The sequence below is a fragment of the Pelecanus crispus genome, chromosome 17 (assembly GCF_030463565.1).
Source record: "Pelecanus crispus isolate bPelCri1 chromosome 17, bPelCri1.pri, whole genome shotgun sequence".
NCBI lineage: Eukaryota > Metazoa > Chordata > Aves > Pelecaniformes > Pelecanidae > Pelecanus > Pelecanus crispus.
The window spans coordinates 6,570,265-6,589,946 of record NC_134659.1 but is presented as its reverse complement, the minus strand read 5'-3'; the positions used below and the strand labels follow the sequence as shown (position 1 = coordinate 6,589,946).

At 48.3% G+C, this 19,682-nt stretch overlaps 3 protein-coding genes across 4 annotated transcripts in view; 2 read left to right on the top strand and 1 right to left on the bottom strand.

The window, feature by feature from the left end:
* The first annotated feature begins 544 nt into the window (after positions 1–544).
* CIMAP3 (ciliary microtubule associated protein 3) lies at positions 545–3,090 on the top strand. Its single transcript, XM_009493201.1, has 6 exons — positions 545–569; positions 925–1,067; positions 1,402–1,500; positions 2,072–2,205; positions 2,479–2,605; positions 3,022–3,090. Exons 1-6 carry the CDS (start codon positions 545–547, stop codon positions 3,088–3,090), a joined length of 597 nt encoding a protein of 198 aa, XP_009491476.1.
* A 3,436-nt stretch (positions 3,091–6,526) lies between these two features.
* Positions 6,527–11,440, bottom strand: TAF8 (TATA-box binding protein associated factor 8). Of its 2 annotated transcripts, XM_075722387.1 has the most exons (8): positions 11,381–11,440; positions 10,310–10,466; positions 9,483–9,581; positions 9,118–9,180; positions 8,538–8,662; positions 8,070–8,217; positions 7,151–7,293; positions 6,527–6,691 (listed from the first exon to the last, which is right to left on the bottom strand). In XM_075722387.1, exons 1-8 carry the CDS (start codon positions 11,438–11,440, stop codon positions 6,548–6,550), a joined length of 939 nt encoding a protein of 312 aa, XP_075578502.1. In that variant the 3' UTR covers positions 6,527–6,547. The 2 variants fall into 2 exon arrangements, with proteins under 2 accessions (XP_075578502.1, XP_075578503.1); XM_075722388.1 differs by lacking the exons at positions 7,151–7,293; positions 8,070–8,217 and having other exon boundaries at positions 11,381–11,413.
* A 979-nt stretch (positions 11,441–12,419) lies between these two features.
* The window catches only part of CCND3 (cyclin D3), a 45,552-nt gene continuing 38,289 nt past the window's right edge, over positions 12,420–19,682 (top strand). Inside the window, exon 1 of the mRNA XM_075722374.1 lies at positions 12,420–12,441. The gene's annotated coding sequence lies outside the window, so the exon portion shown is untranslated. The remainder of the gene's footprint in view (positions 12,442–19,682) is intronic.

Sequence of the window (19,682 nt, the reverse complement as noted above, 5' to 3'; positions counted from 1 at the left end):
ACAGACCCCTCTGATCTAATTGCATGGAATAAGAATGATTAAATAAAGTGTTCTGCAAAAGCAACAATCCTCACTCTTTCAATTCATCTTGCTCTTAATATTTTAATGCTCTCTGATTCTCTCATGATACTCACACTTGTGCTCAGGGAAGGGCCTGAATCCACAAGCAGGACTTAATTCCAGCATGGTATTTTCCAGGGGTTTCTTGCTGCCCTACCATGGCAGCCAGACACAGGGAAAAAGACAGAGAGCACACAACAGGTCAGATCAGACTGCGCCACAAGAGAGATCACAGAGAAGGGTCCTGACAGCACAACCTATAGGCTGCTTCCCCCGAGACCTCTCCCCTACCGACTTACAGCGTGAAAACCACAGCTCCTCAGAGTAGGAGCCAGCATAGCACAATCCACAGGGATGTTATTAATCCTCCTCTTTTCCCTGCACACTTCAGGCGCTGCCACTGCCAGCATTCCTTCCAGCACCCCCTGCTCTGTGTCTATAGCAACTGGCGTACACACACATCCTGGCGTCTGGCAGGGCTGCAATGGCAGCGGAGTGGGAGCCGAGAGGTGAGCCCTGCGAGGTGCGTGCACCCGAGGGGGCTGTGGGCACAAGGGCTTTCCTTTTCATGAAACTCCCCGGTGGCATTGGGCTTCCCCAGCAACCTTCCCCACAACCAGGCTGCTAGGTTACTCTTTGCTCAGGCTGGGGAAAAACAAGCCTTTGTGGCAGGAGGGAACAGGCATCCAAAGGGCAGACCCCTCACAAATATCCAGGGTCAGGGGACGTTCCCATCTGGGAGATAAGGGAATGGTTGGCCTCAGGCAGAGAGCAGCAGACACTTAAGAAGGAAAAAAAGCAGCAAGTGGTCACCTCTGCATGGGTTTATCACACTGGTGGCGTTTCCCTCTCCTGGTCTCACAGATGTGCAGAAACAGATCTCATTTGGGTCATGTCAAGAGCGGAAAATGTTCCCTCTCCACCACGCCCCAGACAGGCTAGGAATCCAGATGACAGCCATCAAGGGAGACCCTTCGCTTGGGCCAGGCTGTCACCTGAGTCAGGAGGTAAGTTGTTCAGTTTTCGTGCTCAGAGCTTTTCCTTCACAGAAGACTCACAGTACAGGAGCAATGGGACCATGGCCAGCTGGACACGGAGTGCCTCACACCTGCCCTGCAAACTCATTGTACAAAGTCTCCACATATACCAAGAAAAAAGAAATTCCCCTCCCCTTCCAAACGTACCAGTCCTCAAAGCTGCAGCTGCCCTAGCACTCTACATCAGTGAGAAATTAGAGGAATTAACAGGCATAACATCTGCTGCTCATGTACTTCTGCCCCTCCCCTGATGCAAATGTTGTCTTAAAAATGTCAGTAAGACACTTCTGCTTTTGAATTGCAGAGAAGCAGCCTCAGATACTCTTTGGAAAACAAACCACTGAGCAAGAAAGGCTATGTGATAGGAGCAAGAACAGCCCAGCGTTTCATACCAGAGCCACAGGTAAGAAAAGTGCACTTCAAAGCAGCAGAGCTGCAACTTTGCAAGAATTTGTAGGCTGTTCTCAACATAGACTATCAGTTTCAATCACATTTGCTGGGGCTGCCTCCAACTTAATATATACATTAGCTACAGATCTCCTTATGCATATAGTCTAGTGGGAGGCGTTGAGCCTAGAGGCCGATGAGTGATCATATGAGCTCTGGCAACATCGACACATGCATTTGTATATATACATTCCTTTATATCACATACACACATGTGCAAATGTACATATTGAGGCAAAATCAGGAAGGAAGCCCAGCTGTACTTATACTACCTGAACAAACATGCTATTGTTTTCTGGCCCAAATTCTCTAGAATAATAATATATTAGGAAAGACATCACAGGACGCACTGGGTAAGGAGTAGGGAGTGCATAATTGACTTGTTCTCATTTTTTTATGCTATCAATCAGAGTAGCCAAAGCATGCACTGAACAGCAGGTCTGTAATGCCCAGCTGGCTGCTGATCAGAGCATGTAGGAACGGTTTGCAGAACAAAATCTTCCATATAGAAATTTTATCTCTTGCAGACTGTGACTCCTGGCCCAGCAACGTACCAGTCATTCTGGAACAAAGAGAGAAAATGCCAGCCTGCCTATGCTCCATTTTCCATTAAGACACCACGATTTCCAGATAAGCCTTCAGACAAAGAATTTTTCCCTGGGTAATGTAACTCATTTTCTTTCACTTTTAATAATAAGCAGGGGTACTAGCAAAGAGAAATAGTAAGACACAAATGGGAGATAGGTAACTGAGTTCCCAGTAAAGCTTTTTTATCTTCAAAAAGCTCCCTTGCTTTAGTCTTTAACTTAGTATGATGACTAGAATACCACAACATGCATTTCTCCCATGGGTCAAGGTAGGGCTGGTAAGTAGGGCTGGTAAAACATCATACACCAGCTCCAGAAATGAGATATTTTGTGCCTGTTTTCTTTAGACCTGGAATATATGAAGCAGACAAGCAATTACACAAAAAAATCACTTGGCCTATGAAGTTTGGGTCTCCAGACTGGTCTTTAGTGCCGATGCCAGCAAAGAGGATGCTAAAAATGGAGGTGCAGAAGGTAAGGACAGGGATAAGGGGATGTTATTCCTGGCTCAATGCTTCTGACAAAGGAAAGCATATGATTACTTCAAGGCATTTGCACTATGTTTTGTCATCCTTTGCTCACTGGCCTGCTGAGTATGTGGCTCTACTAGCCTGGGGCACAAGATACAAAGGGATTTTCTATCAGAAAATGCTGGTTTGCAAAAACAGTTAGTCCTTCAAAAAAAACTTCTATTAAGAAATTTGCTGTGGAAGTTGCCATCCACAAAGTGAGAGAACCAGAGCACAGACTTCCCTGTGTAGCTCTGCTGAAAAGAAAACCTTTCTGATTTAAAACATAGGTTAAGGTTCTCGACACCATCTCACATCTTCCTGTGCTTTTCTGAAGCAATTGTCATTGCTAATATCTAACAGATAGTAGTTGTCTTTTAGCTGACCATAGACAGAGAATTAAGGAAACACCAGGACCGAGTGGCCTACCTGAGTTTATACTACAGCTGAGGAGCCAGGGCTGCCGCCACACGTCCTCCCCTTCCAGAGGGGCACCTCAGGCCTCGCCTCCGCTTCCCACCCACTCGCGAAGACACTCACCTGCGCTACCCAGCCTCTTCAAATAAAACTGTTTCAAAAAGAGACATTTCTTGCCACTAGTTGTGCTTACCTGGTATCATGCCAGGTGCCTGCTGCCTCCGCGGGTGTTTGGGTGCCACCGGGTCCCGTGCACAGCACCCCTCAGCCCCGCTTCCCTCAGCCCCTTGGCCCAGGCAGGGCTGGCGGCCATTTTGTGTCACCATGGAAACACCTCACCGCCCTCCCCGACATGGCTTCCCTCACTGCAGGGGGCTTTTCCCCCCAAAACCCAGCCCTTGCTGGCACCGGAGAGGAGCCAAATTAACGCAGCTAGAGGGTGGCTCAGCTGGTGCCCCGTCTCCTCATCATTGGGAGCGAACACCACCATTTTCTCCTCTGCTGCCACCTGCCTTCCCCGGCCTCCTCACCACCATCTCCTCATCTCCAACAGATGCTCCAGGCCGGGCCTGGGGGTTCACCCACAGCCTGAGGAGAGCTGAAAAACATGGGGGCATACGTGGCACAGCCACCGGTACTGCGCTGCCCTCAGGTATGTTCAGAGAGAGTATAATGGCTTTGTGCCCAGCCAGCAACTATACTGAAGTAGCAAACACAGTGAACACCCTAGGGAAAGAGGCTGCGCTGGGACAGGTTAGAGCAGATGGCCTGCAAGATGTACATTTGCGTTACTAGCTTTGTGCCTACTGACATGAGGAAGATATTCTCAAGGAAGGAGCAAAGAACATACTGCTAATTAAGAATCCGGCCATGAAAATAAATTCAGTATGAAAGAGAAAGGTGCTGGTATTCATCATCAGTTGTTTCTGTAATGTACAACTCAGACCCTAGGGAATTCTATAAATGTCTGCAAACCTTCACACACAGACTTAATCTGTCTGATCACAAGCTTGATTCAATCTCAGGGGAAAATGAAGAGCAGGCAACATTCATTCTCTGTATAACTACCAGTCGCAATGCAGGCTTTCAAATTTTCTGGGTCTGTTTAGCTGTTTCTGTAGCAAATTTCACCTGTAGCCCAATTTCAGCTATAAAACCAAAATGCATTCTTCCAGTTTCCCACTTTCAGTCTTTGAGTGCTCTCACATACGCACGACAACAGCTGCTCACGACCCGTCTTTTCTAGGCACGTTGGCCCCTTCCCTTCCAACCACAAGAGACTGCTTTGTAGCTGCAGCTGTCAAAAAGGGATGCACTTGCTGATGAGCAGTTGCTCCTTTTGGTGCAATCTTTTGAAGGAGGGGGTATGACTCCTTGGAAATTGGACTGTCCTAAGACCTGGGTTTTATGGCTGTTGAAGGCTTCACCTTTGTATTCATGGCTGATACTGCATACATCAACTCCATCTGTCCTGGTTTTCTAATCAGGAGAAAAATTAATGTGTAAGAGAAGAGGTAAAAGAAAGTAAACAGTACCTCTGATTCTGCAGTCCTTCTCAACCACATGTTCCACCTGTGACTGGAGAAACCTTCTACTAAAGCTTTTGCAAAACTGATGGTATACCAAAAGGCACTTTGTCCTCACTGAACATATTTCAAATGAACCGAAGTTTTTGTTGGAAAATTCCCAACCTTCTCATCTACCAAGTATTGCTGTGGAGAAAGGAAGAGATGCAGAGGGAAAGACAAGACTTCCTACAGCTTGTAAACCCCACTGAACACACACTCAGGCTCCACTCAGGTGGTTTTGCACTCCTGAAACTTTAAGGACTCAGTCAGTTTTGCTTGTAGGACGTAAAATTTCTTTTATTATGAACATAAAAATTACTGTTTTCATTCTACATTTTTCCCCTACCCAGCGAGGGATTTTCTCATTACAAAAAATGCTTAATCCAAGTAAAAAAAGATATAAATTTTTATATATACATACATACACAGTGTCTCTGTACATTTGTTACTCTGTACAACCGAGGCACCAGCAGAAGTGACAATGGCACATGCAGGACTTTTTTGCTAGAGACATCATTTCAAATTGTTTGGCAGGAACACCTCCATTCTCACTGAAACAATTACTCCTTTTTATCTTCCTCCTTCCTGGGTGACAGGGGAAGAGGGAGGCCTGGGAGCATGCTTTAACTAAACAGAGGTAAACATCTACACATGTAACTCTGATCTCCCCAACAACAGACTTCTTGCACTTAGCTACTACTCTAGGAAACCATGACCTGCCTGGCAGTCTGCAGCAGGCAGTCTTTGCTGCCTCTCCCAGCACCACATTTTCATCCAGAAGAGATGCTTGGGAGACTGGACCAAAATACCGGAGTCTTCTGTCAAAGAAATTTAACCCATATTTTGCCTAAGTAACGGCTGAATGAAAATTAAAGCAAAGCCCTCCAGAACCAGCTAACAATTACAATACTCCCACCACCAGTCATTTTCAGTGCTGAAATAAAGTCTTCTGCTCTGGGGAAACAAAGGGGGGAAAAAAGAGCAACTTCTTTTGATAAAGGCCATTTGAGAATGGACAAAATAAAAAAGTGCGATCAATAGCATGGCCTTGCGGACTGCAATCAATACAGCTTTATTCCATATTCCAAGTTTTTCAGCACAGCATCTTCCAAAACAGCTGGTGAAGGCGTGAACTCTCAAAGGAGTTGTGCAGTGTTGAAACTAACAATAGAACTGAAAAATAGCCTGAAGCAGCTGTTAAATCTTGCCATTCATACTGCTAAAAAACATAATCTCAAAGCAGAATAGGATAAACACCACACTTAGCACTTTTAAGTTAGAAATGCAGCTGCAGTCAGAAAAGTGAGAATAAAATACCATCTTAGCTCTATATTTACACTTCATTCTCTTACCAACACATCAGACTCCTTTAGTTTATAAAAGAAACGTCTGTTTGCTTTTACCTGCCAAGAATCCAAAGAAAGAAACCTCTCTGGGATTTTTCTGTCTCTGTTAATACATGCTCCTTAGATTATAAGGCCAGGCAAGGTTGATTGCAGAAGTTTCTTTTCTAGCCTGCCAGACAGCCACGAACAAATTATGCCTTTGTATTCTGCAGAGCCTGCTGGGAAGCACTGAGCAGCAAGAACCTTTGTGTCCCCCATCTCTTCAGAGAGTAAATCCTGCTGACAGTGCGAACAAACCAAAGTAAATGAGACAATTCCCATCTGTAACCCGGTGGCCTTCAACGCTTTTAAGGCAATTGACCATTGACCGTTCCAAGTCAGCAGGAGAGCAGAGGGGAAAGAGGGAGCATTGCAAACCAGGACGAGAGTGTAGTTCACTAGGCAGAGAGAGATCATTCTTCTGCTTCTGCCCCTCAGCTGGACTGCCTCTCCTGTCTTGCTCCATGCCTCTCACCCACAGCAGCGGAGGTGAACCCCCTGGGTTTCTCTTCCTCTGAGCAGCCAGCTGGCTACACTTCACTTCTTTCTGCGGATCTTGGGCTTCTTCACTGGCCGGAGGTAGGGATTATCTATCACATTTTCCTCCCCATTCCGACTGCCTGACAGGGAGGTGTTCTGCTGTAACACTGAAGCATTCTCCTTTTCAGGTCCTGAATCATCCTGCCACATTAAAAAAGAAAAAAACCCAAAAGCATAAAGAACCAAAGTTAGGCTAAACAAGGCTTAGAAGTTCAAACCACATAACCTATGGGCAAAACAGATAATCCACAGCCAAGATAAACAGCAGCACACAAGGAGCTGCATTAAAGGTGAGGACTCCTGATTTCTAACACAAGAAGATCCCCTTCGGGAACAGTGGGATTCTAGGACAATTCTCTCTCCCCTAACACTGAAATGAATTGTACTGAAAGCTCATGATCCAACCTCATTTTGCATTGCACCCTGCAGAAAGTTAAAGAACCATGACAATGTTTAGTCATTTACACCTGGTAAAACGCAACCCACTCTGCCATTTTCCACCCACTCTGCCCAGCTGCAAGGAAGACAGGCAAAGAGCCAGGTTTCATAAGTTTAAGGAAGTCGAGCCCGAGAGACCTTGATCTCTCAGGCTGGGCGTACCGTGCTCATATGCAGGGGGAGGTTCTCGGTGTCTGTCTGGTCGTCTTGCTCAGATGAATCCGTTTCTTCCATTTGCTGCATTTCCAGCTCAGAGGGGAGAAGAGCTGTCAGGTAGGGTACAGTGAAAGGCCTGGCAGCAATCACTAGGGTTAGGGAAAAGGACACAGTCAGCAAGCTGGGAAAAGACTCCTCTGCTCAGAGATTATGAAGCACAAAGCCAAACAGTTGCTTAGAGACCAAACACTTTCACTGGTTCTGGTTTTAAACATGCACACTCTTTTCCTGCTGCTCACAGGGATCAGGAATGAAATATGCTGTCCCTAAAAGATGGCAGTCTCTAATTTCCTATTTTCTGAGGCCCCTTTATGTTTCCAGCCAAGGACACAGCATTATATACTAACACAAAAAGTCCTTCCTGACCTCCATAAAAGTTGGATTATCTCATAGGCTGAAGCATCACTTAGTCCCCCTTAAGATAACACTGACATCTGTGCTGCCAGCGAGCCTTGGGAAAGTGGGAATTCTCATCACTGCTTTGCAGACAAGAGAAACAGGAAAACCTCCACTGCCTACTACAAAAATGTAAGAGAGAAGAAATTACTTGTTCAAAAGTTACAGAGGAGCAGAGAAAGGACTGGGATGAGCTTTGAATTTAGCACATTATCAGCCAAGGCCTTCTCCACCAGCAGATGAGAGCGAGCCTTTGGTGAGGGTGGAAGCCTACCATTTGGCTTTGATTCTGTTTTTCATCCCCATTTTAAACAGAAAATTCCTCATTTCCCAGCCTTCCAGTGCCTCAGAAGGGCAAACACAATATGATCATTCAGTGCTCACCTCCTGCAGTAGCAAGAACTCTAATGGAGTGTATACTCAGTTAGATAGCTGTCATTTACAGCACAAAGTGTCCTAGGTAACTTACATGGGAATGTGCTAACATCATCTTTGAAGAGACTCTGCGTTTCTCCCGTCTTAGCCATGAAACGTGTGAGAGCTCTTTCTACGTCACGCCGTTGAGATGCTGCCTTTTCCCGTAGGACTTGATAATCAGATACTGGCTCCCGGTATGTCTGTGGAGCAGGGAGGGAGGCGGGGGAAGAACACCAGTAGTGAATGCAATGCAGACAGCTAAAGTTCAAAACACTGCTAGGATGCAGAGGCTACAGGCAAGCATTGACCTTCAACATGCAGAGATTTTCAGGGAGCTACAGATGTCAGTCAGCCAGAAATCTACAGCAAGGCCAACCCGCAAACAAGCAGCCATATATTAAGCTAGGAGAAGCAATGTTTTGGATAAACGGTATCGCTGCAGTGAAAATACTTGTACACCACTCCTGGTGTCACTGACTTCAAACAGCCCCAAATAGCATAAAAATCTTTTTTCACTCACTGGTGTCTTGATGTAAGTGTGAGGATCCGGAAACTCAGGGAAATGGCCAGGAATGTGGGATGGATGTGGCTTGTTCTGTCCAGCTGTCAGGGCTTTGGGAGTCACGGGCTGGTTTGTCACAGGAGCTGCAGTTAAAAAAAACGCACACACACAAATCAGCCAGCTTCATTCTGCCAAGAGTTAGGGATAAGGCGCTAGCTTACACTGAGCTGTGACCCGTGTCTCCAGGTCCTATAAAAGGGACAGAGCACATCCCACAAGCAATAATTTCAGATTGTGTTTGGCATCCCAAAAGGGAACAAGGATTACTTGACCCCTCTCCTACACAAGGAGAAGAAAAGCACCTTGAGGATTCTCATGTGCAATGAGGATGCTGAAGCAAAGGCAACTGATTCAGCAGAGGGTACCTTCCTTCACCCATTACACAGTCATTACAGAAATCCTTAACACAAACTGCACTTCCAGGAGCACTGGACTGCATCATCCATCAGAAAAGCAGGAGCTCTCTGGATGCCAGCAGAGAGGAATGCCGAATTATTTCCAATTTCCTGCATAAGAAGAGAAAGCATTTCCCACGTACGGGCAGTGATGACCATCCTCTGGGACCGCTTGGCATATGCAGGAAGCGTTTCAACATTGAACCCTGAAATACAAAAGAGGAAATGGAAATCACACCAAGAGTTTATCCTGTCAAAAATCCCTTCTCTTAGGCTTCTCCAGAATTTTTCCAAGGGCTCCCAATTTCATGAGAAAGAAAATCAAGCATTCTGTATATACTCATACTGCATCCGCAGCAGCGATATCTGAGCGCCTGGATGAGGCCCAGAACAGTGGGCACTGCACAAACACCAGGAACATCGGGGACAGATTTTCCTACCAACGCAGCACACCCAAATCTCCTGCAATGCAGGCAGCTGGAATTAGTGGGACCGGTCAACTACTCACCCATTTCCACTAGAGTAACCACTATATCAGAGAGCGTAGGCTGTGTTCTGGCTGTATGTTCACAGTAGGACTTTGCGCTCCTTCCAATTTCAGAAATATCTGGGGGGGAAAAAAAACCCACCACCACATATTCGATTCAGAGAGTGACCACACGTGTATCAGCCCAAGCCTGCCTTCAGAGACCTGAATTTTTAGCAAATTCAGCAAGGAATGAAAAATAGCTCCTGGAATCCAGTGTCTTACAGCGTGCATATTTAAAATTAAAGCATGTGCAATGTATGGAGACACTAAAGATCAAAGAGCCAGATGTTTTCCACAAATGCAAAAGGCAACTCTGCATCACAGGCATGAAAAAATACAAAATAATCACCTCTTGATTCCAGAAAAATATGTAACCTGAGATGCTGGGCACATCACCCAGAACAGTAGGAGCAGAGCGGCCAAACACAGGAACTTTTACAGCCTTAACTAACCAAATGTCTGGAACTTTGGTACTTCTCTATTTACTCTGGCAGCATCTCAGTATTTGGAGCTTATTAGGATACCTAATGAGTATCTAATGAGTACTCACTGAGTAAGATAATTAAGTACTTCAGAGTTCAGACAAACAGCTCATGCTCACAGAAGCCTGTGACTCCAGGGCTGTGCTCTAGCCACCAGGCTAGCCTTCCGCTTTTGCAAACATCGTTAACACAAGATAATAAAAATGGAAAAAAAAAAAACCCAACAAAAAATGAAAGAGTGAAGGCCAGTTTGAAAACAAAGAAACAAGAAATTTCAGGATACCACTGTGACTTTGCCGGACACTCACAAAGCCGGATACTCACAGCTTTGCAACATCTCTGTCAGCGTCTCCACCGCGGCCTTTTCAGCACTCTCGAAGCCAGCTTCGGTGAGCAAGGAGCTGACCACCACTTGCAGCGTCCTCCTCCGAGCCAGGTAGTAGTTATCCGCCGGCGTGGTTGCGTGCTTGCTGCCCGACCTCTGCGGACGCAGACCCCCCCGGCCCGAAACAAGAGCTCAGAGGAATGAAGCCGCCTCCAGAGCCTGGGGGAGCAGCGAGGCCAGGGCTCTGCTCGCCCCAGGAGCAGGAACCGGGAAGGGCGAGGGCCCCGATCCTGCCCCCAGCACCCCCAGGCTGCAGGGCGCTGCCCCGGTGCGACACACCGGAGGGCTGAAGGCAGGGCTGCCTGCTGCTGCCAGCGCTCAAACGATGGGGGCTGGCCCTGCCTGTCCCCTACTGCATGCACACATATGCACACATGTATACACACATGTACATATGCACACACACATACATGCATGTATACATATGCACACACCCATACATATACCTAAAGATACACACATATTCCATTCTATTCTAGTTTTACTTTCATTAAAAAATAATCCAGCCACCAAGCCAGGAAACATGAAATTAATTATGACTCTGCCCTTAATTGGTTTAGTGGTGGACTTGGCAGTGTTAGGTTAATGGTTGGCCTGGATGATCTTAAAGGTCTTTTCCAACCTAAACGATTCGATGATTCTGTATATACATACACACACACATATATATATAGACACGCTGCTGCAGGCAGAGCCCAAGGCAGAACGCCCCTTGGGGCGCGGCCCCTTTAAAAAAGCCGCCCCACGAGCACCCCCGCCCCGCTGCCCCTTTCGTCGGCCAATCCGAGCGGATGAACTCGAGCCAATCAAGCCCCGCTGCCGAGCCCCGCCTCCCTCCGGCCATTCAGCCAATCAGCGCCTCCCTCCCTTCAGCCTCCGCCTCAAAGCCCCACGGGCAGGCCGCAGGCGCCTCAGCGCTACGGGAGGAGCAGGCCGCTGCCGTTCCGCCCGGGCACCGCGGGAGACGCCCTCCATAACGGCCCCGCGTCCCGGCGAGGAGCCGCCGTTACCGTGCCGGAGCCACTGGACGATGTGTCGGCCATCTTGGAGCCGTATCGGGCTGTGCGCATGCGCCAGGTGCGGCGGTGGCGGGCGTTGAGGCGCGCGCAGGGCATTGTGGGATTTGTAGTGTGGGGGGGGGGGGCGGAGGCTGCCTGCACCGCCCGGCCCCGGTGTTCGCTGCTCCCCCCAGCAGTGTGCCCACGGCAGGGTGGGGGTCCCTCGGGCGCTCCCCTGCACACCTGCGTGTCCGCTGCCGGGCGGGCCCGCGGGAGGCGGGTGCTGGTCTCGCCCGTGGGCTCCGAGCGGCGGCCGCAGCCCGGGGCCCCGCCGGGTGCCGTGAGCCAGCGGGGCGAGGGTCTAGAGTTCAGCCTGCCCTGTCCCGGGGTTCGGCAGAACGTCTCTTTCATCTCGCCGTGCTGGAGCTTTGTGGTTTTCCACTTCTTGGCTGGGGGCCGGGGGGGAGCCCTCACCCTGCCTCTCCAGGGTAACCAGGAAAGCAAAACCTTGTGTAATGGCATAGCACTTGCTTCAGAATAGCCCGCGTTCCCATTAGGAAATTATTTACTTAAAAAAAAAGCTTGAAAAGCACCGGCACTGTGCCAGGAACCCTGTAACCATGGGAGCACTTAGGGTTTTCCTGTTGAAAGAAATATGTACTCTTAGCTGAACCTCGGTGTACCAGCTTGTGTGCTTAGATCTTTTGATCAAAGCTTTGGTGTCAGTTAAGTGCTTCAGAAAGACAGAACAGGAAACCCCCACACTACAACTCCCACCCCTTGCTTCCTGTTTAAGTACATGTGTGGGAGAGCAAGAACATTGTAAGAACCAATTACTGCATGTGAGAGGGGGAAAAAAAGGTGATGTAAACAACAGCTGCCACGCTGAAAATTAAAGGTCCTGAGCGCATTTGGTTTGGATGGCAACACAGCTTCCACACGCTGCCTGCTTTTCAACAACAATAGCAGCAAAATCTGTTAACAGATAGGGAAAGCGAGGAGGCAGAGGAAGGTGGAGGCTGGATTGTTCAAAGCAAACATGCCTGCAGAAGCAAATTTCTTGATCATCAAAGGTAGGAGGCAACATAGTTTCAGTGACTGAAAATGTGATAGAGAGGGCAATCTTATGCCTTACGTGCTCAGGGACAAGCAAAACTGTTGGCTGGTGGAGTATGATTGTGCCAAAGATATTAAAAGTACCTTGAAATGGCTGTGTGTGAGGAGCCGGTGCTGGCTGGGGATCTTGCTGCAGTCTGTCTATGTGAGTTCCCAGGGTGTCGGTGTTCTGCCAGACCCTGAGGCAGCCACTTTGCCATCCCTCAGCAGGGATGTCTGTCTCTGCCAGGGCCTTGTAGTGGAGGTGGGGCAGGCTCTCAGCCCCCTAGCATGTTAAGAAGAGGGAGAGATGCTGAAGCCTTGTAGCTTCCACCTGAGGAACTTCTGGAGGTCTGCACGCTAGTGAGACTGCGCTGACATAGCAGATGAAGCTAAAAGAGGGAAGATGTGAGCGCTTAATGTTGGGAGGTTGCAATTTGATGGGTGACTCTTGAGAGGTGTCAGACCCTGATTGCATGGATGGGAAGGGGAGTGAACGCTGGCAGGTCTGGACTGAAAATGTCGGTGTAGTTCCTGGTGCTGCGGACAGGCTTGAGTTGAGCCAGAAACGTCTGTGGGAGTGCTGGGGGAGTTTCAGACTGGTTGGTACTATGCATGGTACGACGGGAAGCGTTGTGCCCCTTGGTCTCAGCTTGCCATCATGTTAATTCAACCAATTTACAAGCTGCTCTTGTAGCAAATGTAGGGGATGAGTAAATGGGGAAGCAAGTGTAGACAGGTGCTTCTGCTCGTGAATGTTGTGTGCATCAGAGTACTAAGTAAGGCAGCATTTCCTCCTCATAATATAATATGCCAGCCATCACACTCAGCAGGGGGAAAAAAAGACAAATAAATGGTGATTAGTGGTGTGGTGCTAGATCCTGAAATGTTTCAGGCAGAAGAGAGATCGGGCAGGGGCCCAGTGCAGAGTGAGGGAGTAGCATGCACGTGTTTGAGATGCGTGCAGGTCAGGACTTCAGTCTGCTTTTATCTCTGCTACTAAGGCTCTCCTTCACTCCCTCATCTGTGTGGTGAGGAGGATGAGGGTATTATTTAGCTGAGTTATCTTACCTAGATTGTGAGGGGTGCAATATAAATACAGCATGCAATTGATCCATAACTCCTGGTTGGTTTATTGCATGAGGACAGTCTCTTCTTGGTCTCTTGTTTCCAGTACTTTGTAATGTCACTTTTCATCCTGTTATTTGCAGCACTCCCTGCCTTCAGGCAGCACTCCCTGCCTTCAGGAGTGTTTATGTATGTAACTGCTTCATGTAAAACAAACACAATCCTGAAGAGTACAGACGGAGACCCAGCACCCTTCTCTGGAGAATTAACTGCTGATCTGTACAGTCGCACAGCTTCTCTCTGTCCCAGCTGACTCAGATTTTTTTCTGTGCATTGCTTGTTTCTGTCCATATGCATGCAGGGCATCCAGTGTCTCCCCGAGCAGATGTTGAGCATCTTCCTGGCAGTCGGAAAGTGGAGAGGCTGAGCAGTTAATGAGAACGCAGCCACAGTCTTTCCTGCTTCAGCTTTTGTAGGAAAGGAGGAGCCCTGCAGAGGGAAGATTTCAGACCCCCCTCATCTGTCAGCAATTCCCAGCTAGTTATTTCAAGTCTTTCTGAAATGCCCAGCTCCCACCCGCACATTGCTGAGGGAGCCTTGCCTAACCTAGCCTGTATTCCTATCGGGGATCAGATGCCCAACAGGACAATTCAGGCTGGAAGGGACCTCAGGTCTCTAGTCCAGCCTCCTGCTAGAAGCAGGCTTGGCCAGGAGGCCACATGAGGCTACCAAATGTAAACCTTCCTGTGCCTGCTTGCATCATGTGTCCCCACAGCAGTCAAGAGCAAAGGGACACTGGTAGCTGGGCAGTGCACATGCTCTCCCAGCTCAGGCAGGCTTCAAGGAGTTTCCCCCAGGCACAAGCTCCTTCTGCAGCTGAAGAATCTGCCTGCCAGGACAGAGGCAAGGCCAGGGCAGTGCCTTCCATCTCAGTGTTGCACAAGCATCTGCACCCAGGCAGGGTCCGTCGCTCTTGTGTGCATGTGTGCCTCCTTCCTTGGGTGTACGCTTGTCCAGACCAGCGGCCACAGCTCCTCAGTGCTCCCCTGGCACCCACTGTCTCCTGCTGTGAGCTCCCTCTACAGAGGTGGGTTGCTGCAAATGAGGCTGCTGAAATTCCAGCATAAGCATTTATTTCCTGCTCTGGCTGAGCTGTTTGGCCTGGTTTCTGCATGCCCCTCTGCATTTGATGCCTTTTGCTGATTCTTTCCTTGTATGTGCTGCATTACCTGGTTTATTCAATGTGTGGGAACTATTGGGTAAATGAGTACTTCACAGCCCTGTGCTGCCTGTTTTTTACTCTTTTGGGAATACTCTTTTTTTACTCCTTCCCCAAACTTCATAGACAAATTTCAGAAAATGAACTTGTTTAAGTCTCTAGCTCTTAGCACTCCAGGGGCTTTGGTTTGGAAAGGAGGTGGCAGGGGCAGCCCTGCAGAGAGGGGTGCTAGGGGAGGCTGGGCGCTGTGGTCAGTGGGGCAGTGCATTGTATTATTCTGGACTCTAGTCCTGGGTCTGCAGCCAGCCTGCCGAGTAACCATAGGCAAGTCTCTGCTCCTCTGCATTTCATTTTCCCATCTTTAAGTACTGGCATTTCTTGTGAGATGCTTTCAGAGCTGATAAAAAGCAGCATCTGATATTAAAATATTCTTGTTGGTGGTGCAGTACCCTTGGAAAGCTCTTCCCTGAGCAGTGCAGTCCGTGCTGGATGCATCACAAGCACAGTATCCAGAGCCTGGCAGAAATCCACTAGTCCACAGGTTTGCAGACAGTCCTAAAACTATGGGTAACAACATCTCTCTTTATGGTGTGGGTACATAATTCTTCCCTTATGCATAGCTCCCCTCTGACTGGTGGGGTGGGAATAAAAAACTTGCATAAAGGTCCGGTTACTCGGTGATTTAAGAGTTTCTTGTGCGTCTCTGAAGTATGGCTGCTCTGAAGTAGCTGCTAGTAGCCACTAGAGGAGACTAGCCAGCCGAGACAAGAGGGACTAGCGAAAAAGGAGTGCTTCAGTGCTATGCTAAAAGATGTTGCCAGGGATCCAGTTTGAAAGGGATAGAATTTGGAAGCAGAACCATGCCGGCAGTTTGTGTCCATAGGTGGAGGGCAGCATCTTTATTTCGGAGCCCATGTGAAGTGGGAAATGACACTGCCACTGGAAGACTTTGCCAATTTAATGTGCCAGTTTCCTCTGGAGCGCTGTGAAATTGGTCATCTGGCAGCAAAATGAAAAAATGCAGGATGGCGATAGTCTGTGTGCCTTCCTGAACATGTTGTGTTTTCCCAAAAATTGGAACATTTCTTCTTGTTTCCCATTTTTAGCAACAACAAAAACCACTTTCACATTGGTGTCAAACTGAGAAAGGAAAAAAGTTCATGTGTTTTTACTCTGAATTTCATGCAGATTATTTAAAAGAAGAGGTAGGAGTTAGGATTCCCAGGTCTGTTGACACTTAATAGTTGTGTTACCCCAGACAAGAAGAATATTAACCTTGTTGAGATACAGCCGAATAGTTATTCTGATATGTACAATCCCAGAGGGGAAGCTGTGAAGCTTGCTGAAATTCATATTTGAGAAGAATAATGCGAACTGATGACTCTGGACTCTTTGGGTAGGGAAAGCCCAAGGCTCTGTAATTTTTTGAGCCTGGGAGGTGATCAGTGTAGCAGAAGAGCCTGCTGAAGGCCGGCTGTATGACCTTGGTGTTTTCAAATCATAACTTTGTGAGAGGTGGTTAGTCAGATGGAAATTACTGAGCTCAATGTAGGGGTGAAATTCTGCGGCGCGTGTTAGACAGGAAGCCAGACCAAATGATCTAATGTCCCTTCGTGCTCTTAAACTTCACTGTGCCTCTGGCTTGCCAGAGGGATGTGCCTTGGACAGGCCCAGAGCAAAGGATGGAGCTGCTGCAGGTTGGTTTCCTTGCAGCACCTGCCCCGAAAGGAGGCAGCTGCCACCGGCGCGGTGCTGCTGTCCCCTGGCTCTGCCCCAAGCCACCCCAGCACCGCTGCCACCAGAGGGCATGGCAGGACCAGTGTGCTCTTATCATGAGCCGCTTAATGCAGAAGCCAAAATAGCCAACAGTGAATTAATGAATTTAGACCCTTACACCCCTTAGCTGTCAGGACATCACCAAAATCCTCCCTGCACCAAGTTGTTGCTGAAAAGCTCCTATGAACCCCCCAAATTCCTTGACTGGCCGGATCTGAGGGGTTTTGCCGTGCAGTTTAACAGTGGCAAACACCTGATACGCAGAGGAAGCTGCTGCTGGGCAAAGAGAGAATAAACTGCACATCTGAGAATGTTTGGTGTTTTTTTTCTGACATTGGCTTATGCCTTGCAGAGATGAAAACTCAAATGCAGAGAGCTTACAACCATGTTGCTGATACTGTTTTTTATTATTGTATTTACTATTTTGATAAATATTTGTTTGTTAGTGTTACTATCCTCTTCTCTAAAACAGCAGTGGTGGTATTGTTGGCAATACACATGTGTATTAATTAAAACCTCTTGAAGTAAAACCCTTGCAGGTTTCTTGCTGGTTTTATTTGGTAGAGGAGGCTGATGCCTTGGCAGAAAGGACTGCCCTGCCTGGGCTCGTAGCAAGGTGTGGGGATGCGGATGAGCTCTCTGGATAGTGCTGAGGGGTCACGTCTGGAACTTACATTCACCTTTCAAAAAGATAAAACATGCACAGAGGGTGGAGAAGAGTTTCCAGAATGCAAAATGCATCTCAACGTGCGAGTTAGGCGTTCCAGCCGTGGAGTTTTTCAGAGTGAAGCTTGAAGCCATTTAGTCAAATCTATAAATAACCACAAGGGGAGAAGGTGTCTGGTGGTAGAGGGCTCTTTGATCTAACAGAGTCATAACAAGATCCAGGTGCTAGAAGTGCAGGTCAGCACAGTTAAAATAGGAAATAAGATGCATCTCTTCATAGGGGAATGTAATTGGGCTCCTCAAGGGTGCAGTACACTCCCAAACATGTCCAGGCTCCAAACCAAGACTGACTGTCTTTCCAGAGGATAATGCTGTAGTTCAACTGCGGGCTGCTGAGCTAGATGCAGAAATAAGGTGTTTATAGCCAGCTCCTAAGCAGGCAGTCAGACTAGATTCCCTTCTGAGGTTATTCTATATGGCAGTGTCCATGCTGGAATTGGATCCCGAAGGGTCCCTGGCTCTCCTCCCCTGCCACTCAGGCAGGCTCCCGCCACCCAGTGTCTCCTTTTGCAAGTGTTGCTCCTTAAGGATGAGCCTGCAATGTCAAGGAGGCCTCGGGAGCTCTGTTTGGCCAAACTGGAATGTCAGAGCATCTTTACTGCTTAAAGCAGGCCTGGGGTAATTGATGTTTGCTGGGTCTTTTATTTCAACACTATTCAGCTGATGTAAAAACTGTTCCTTCCCATTTCACCAGCTCATAGCTATGTTTCTGAGTCAGTGCCATGTCTAATCCACCAAGCATCTAAACCCACACCTCCAGGCTGTCCAGAGTCTCTGCTGCTGAGAACTATTGCAGATCTCTGGTCAGATCGTCCTGCCTCATCAGTGACTCAGTGGATGTTCTTCTCCATTCTGTTCCCTCTGTTTGCCTGAAGCTGTAGGGTCCAAAGGTGATGAGGAGATGGGTTAAGTCTGCTTTTGTGCAACTGGTTAGATGTGAACTTTATTTTCTGAGAGGAATGCCAGATGTTAGGGTTTGCTGAGAGTATAGGCAGAGGAACACTGCCAGGTTTAGGGGATGCTTTCCAGTGCAGATTCTTACAGATAATGCAAATGGTCCTCACCTTCCCCCCTGCACTGGAGAGGATAAGTGTTCTGTCCAATCTTATCTGCAAAGCTGTCATTCTGACTTCCCATCCTTGCTTTGGGCAAACTGTTTGCAGCTGCTTCGGGCATACCAGATGCTGGATGTAACAGCCTCTGCAGTCCCTTGGCGTCAGGGATGCAGCATATCAAAGTACCCAGCAGTGTCAGGGAGAGCCAATGGCATGTTCAGCAGAGAGCCTGTACTCGTCTGGCCCAGCCTCTCTCCTGCCTTGTCAAGGGATGATGATGGTCTGGCTACCGGGGGCCCTTAAAACCAGCTAGAAGGACTCTGGGAGAAGAGACATATTGTTTCTGCCTTGTCCCTGGCATGGATTGATCCCAGTCAGAGCCATATATCTGACCTGAAGCTTTCCCAAATCTTGAATCCTCCTCTTCTCATTCATCGTTGACCAAGAAGTGGCAAATGCAATGCGTAATTGCAGCAAAACCAGAATCATCCCTGTATGCTGACCCCTGTATCCACATTTGGTATATTTTACCTTGGGCCATGAGCCCATTCCCCACCTCAAGTATCTGCCTGACTTTTAAATGTCATCTTCAGAGGATCAGGCCTTCAAGCTGTCAGAGGAAGCACTGCACAGCAAGGTGGGCATGGTCTCTCTTGTAAAGCAGATGTCAGCATTAAAGCTAGGCCAGGACAATGTCTGCCTCCTGCATGTTTTTTGCACACTTCCCTCTGTGGCTAACAGCTTGCCAGATGAAACCATCTCTGCTCTGAGCCAGGGCTGCATCACATGTACCTTTGATACTTTGCAAAGAGTAAGGTGTTGCTGCCGGCCCCACAGGGTGACAGCCTTACCCTGGGGCACGAGCACCAGCAGCTCTCAACTCAGAAGAGGCCACTTACCACATTTGGGTTTCTTACTGCTGTCTTTGACAAATATCGCTATCGTTTCAGGAAACCACATGGTGGGTGTTGTCTTCTCAGGGTAGGGGTGGGGGAAGGAATCCTGCTCCCCCATGCAGAGGCCCAGGGATTGGGCTGGGGTGGTGGGATACCTCTGCTCTCCAGGATGGGCTGTGGGTCGCTCCTCTGTCAGAGCAGGATGAAGCTGCCCATGTTCCCCCCTGGCAGGGAGCATCCAGGGCCAGCATGAGTAATTCCTGCAGCAGATCATGGGCTGTGCTGTGAGTGGGCTGAACTGGCTCTGCTTCAGAGTAGAACAACATGAAAGTTTGGAAAATTCTTCTGAGCTGTGGTTGTGCAATGTTGCCTGTCCCACCTGGGCTTGAGGTCCTTCTTTAAGCTTTTCCTATTTCCAAAGGACGGGGAAGCTGTTTGGATGGATTCTGTAGAGTCCACATGCCTCAGCTGGGTCTCAT

Excerpts from the sequence above, each read along its gene's own strand:
- CIMAP3 (XM_009493201.1), top strand. The coding sequence starts at position 545 with ATGGCAGCGGAGTGGGAGCCGAGAG. Across the intron at positions 570-924 it reads AGCGGAGTGGGAGCCGAGAG|ATGTGCAGAAACAGATCTCA; the intron begins GTGAGCCCTGCG and ends CTGGTCTCACAG. Across the intron at positions 2,606-3,021 it reads TAAAAATGGAGGTGCAGAAG|CTGACCATAGACAGAGAATT; the intron begins GTAAGGACAGGG and ends GTTGTCTTTTAG.
- TAF8 (XM_075722387.1), bottom strand. The coding sequence starts at position 11,440 with ATGCGCACAGCCCGATACGGCTCCAAGATGGCCGACACATCGTCCAGT. Across the intron at positions 8,663-9,117 it reads GAGGATGGTCATCACTGCCC|CTCCTGTGACAAACCAGCCC; the intron begins GTACGTGGGAAA and ends TTTTAACTGCAG. Across the intron at positions 8,218-8,537 it reads ACACTTACATCAAGACACCA|ACATACCGGGAGCCAGTATC; the intron begins GTGAGTGAAAAA and ends CCTGCTCCACAG.